The 2,083-nt window shown below is 64.5% G+C and overlaps 1 protein-coding gene across 1 annotated transcript; it reads right to left on the reverse strand.

The window, feature by feature from the left end:
- Positions 1 to 395: 395 nt before the first annotated feature.
- On the reverse strand, positions 396 to 1,786 carry SCGB3A1 (secretoglobin family 3A member 1). Its single transcript, XM_002744457.6, has 3 exons — positions 1,700 to 1,786; positions 889 to 1,127; positions 396 to 546 (listed from the first exon to the last, which is right to left on the reverse strand). Exons 1-3 carry the CDS (start codon positions 1,752 to 1,754, stop codon positions 523 to 525), a joined length of 318 nt encoding a protein of 105 aa, XP_002744503.1. The 5' UTR covers positions 1,755 to 1,786; the 3' UTR covers positions 396 to 522.
- Between the last annotated feature and the right edge of the window lie 297 nt (positions 1,787 to 2,083).

The following is a 2,083-nucleotide window of genomic DNA, read 5'->3' on the forward strand; positions in this document are numbered from 1 at the left end:
ACAGGGAAAACAAGCCAATCAGTGGATTTCCTGCAGCCCTCAGTCCTTCCCCATTCCAAGGAAGAAATCTACAAGTAAAGAGAGAAAAAAATAAAAACTTTCAAATTTTAGCAACAAAGGTCTTTGGTGCGTTTGCATTCTCACCAGTCTTCAAGGAGTAGATAATTTCCATGCTTCATAAACAATTACAGAGCACAACAGGAAGAAAGACCTGCCAGTTTTGTTTCCAAATCCGATACTGGCCCCTTTTCTGTCATCTTTCACTGCCGGCTCTATGCCACCTGCAGACTCTTGCACCCTCCCTCCCTCTCACACAGCCCTCACAAAATCTAGGACTTGGCACTCTCAGCCCCCTACAGGGATCAGCATTTGGGTGAGAAAATATCAGGCTTAAATTGCTCTTAACCACGTTTATTGAGAGATGCAGGGGAAGGGGATGGACTGTCCGCCCCGCGGTGGGGGTTTTCATCCCTCGCGGGTGGGCAGCGTCTTATGCTCAGGTGAGGCTACTCCAGTCTCGGCTCAGCCAAACATCGTCAGGGCCCCCTGGAAAGCAGAAGTCGCGCTTGAGTGCCCCCAGCCCTGCCACCAGGAACTCAGGCGAGGGCGCGGCAGCGGCCGGTTCTGTTGGGAATGGGCGCTGGCGGTTCCGCTCGCGCCTCGGGAGACGCGCACCCGCGCAGGCCACCTCCGCCTTCCCCGCCCCAGCAGCTCGGATGCGCCTCACCCGTTTCCCACCGGGAAACCCAGCCTTCTCCCAGGGACAGGGCTTGGAGGAGCAGGGCGGGAAACAGCCCTGATGCAGGCCCGGGACGCCCCTGGTGCAACTTTGAGGCTGGCGGGAAAGGGACGCTCGCACAGGGAGGGCACCCGGGGTACCCGCGTTACCAGCAGGGCCTTCAGGGCGCTCACGGCCCCCATGGCCTCGGGGCCCAGCTCAGCCACACACTTCTGGGAGCCCTCTATGAGGTGGTTCACGGGGATGCCCACGGCGGTCAGCAGGAGCTTCAGCGGGTTGAGGGTGCCGAGGGGATTGGCCAGGGTCCCGGCCGCGGCCTCCGCCGCCGACTCCAGCGCAGCGACAGGCTGGGCCACCTGCTTGGCCGAGCCCACTAAGAAAGCAGCAGCTGCAAGCGAACCGGGAGCGGTCACTGCCTGTGCGCAGCGGTCCCCAAGGAGGCCGGCCCAGGACGCGGCCTCGCGGGAGGTGCCAAGGAACCCTCACGCCCTGCCCAGCTCCCTGACCGCCCTCTCCCTCCTGCGCTGAGGTCTTCCGGGTGCGAGTCCCGGGGACACAGGCGGGTCTCGAAAGGCGGCCTCGCGAGGATACGCTGCAGGGACACCGGGGTGGCCTGGAGGTGGCGGAAGGACAGGTGAACTCTGTGCAGGCTCCAGGGCAGGCCCCCAGAGGAGGGGACACTCGCGCTGGGCCTTGCAGGATAAAGGAACTGTCGCCAGAAAGGGAACAGACGGCTGTCCTGGCCCGAGGCTCGAAAGAGCCCTGAGAGTTGGGAGGCCGAGGGCTGCAGGCACGGGAAGTGCAGGCGCGAGGCCCTGGGGAGGGCAGCCAAGGGGAGGAGCCCTCAGAGCGCCGGGCGAGGCTGCAAGGACCTTGGGGTCCAGGACCTGCGCAGGCGGAGGCCGGGGCGCAGCGGGCGCCCGAGTTCCACCTTGCAGGTCTGGAGCCCAGGGCACTCACCGGAGCTGCAGGACAGGGCGATGCAGAGTCCCAGGAGGGCGGCGGCGAGCTTCATGGCGCAGGGGCTGGGGCGCGCTGGGGTCCTGCAGCTGCCGGAGCCTGACCACTAGGCTTTATATACCCGGTCCTCGCCCCTCCCTGGCCTGCCTCGCCCACGCTCCAGAGAAGCCCTGCCTGCCCCGCTCATGGCCAAGCCTTGGCCAACTTCCTGCTGCGGCCAGCGGGGCCCTGGGAAGCCGGTGCCCCTTTCCCTACCCGGGCCTCAAGGACTTCCTCTTGGCAGGGGCTCGGGTCTGGGACTGGGCCTTCTGAGAGCAGGCAGGGCTGGCCTTTGTCTCTGCGAGGCCCACCTTTGCTTGCAGTCTGATCCCATGGGCCTCACTG

The sequence above is a fragment of the Callithrix jacchus genome, chromosome 2 (assembly GCF_049354715.1).
Source record: "Callithrix jacchus isolate 240 chromosome 2, calJac240_pri, whole genome shotgun sequence".
NCBI classification, from domain to species: domain Eukaryota; kingdom Metazoa; phylum Chordata; class Mammalia; order Primates; family Cebidae; genus Callithrix; species Callithrix jacchus.

Coding starts and splice junctions, on each gene's coding strand:
- SCGB3A1 (XM_002744457.6), bottom strand. CDS start 1,754: ATGAAGCTCGCCGCCGCCCTCCTGGGACTCTGCATCGCCCTGTCCTGC. Junction 1,128..1,699: donor CGCCCTGTCCTGCAGCTCCG/GTGAGTGCCCTG, acceptor GTTCGCTTGCAG/CTGCTGCTTTCTTAGTGGGC. Junction 547..888: donor GCGCCCTGAAGGCCCTGCTG/GTAACGCGGGTA, acceptor TCTGCTTTCCAG/GGGGCCCTGACGATGTTTGG.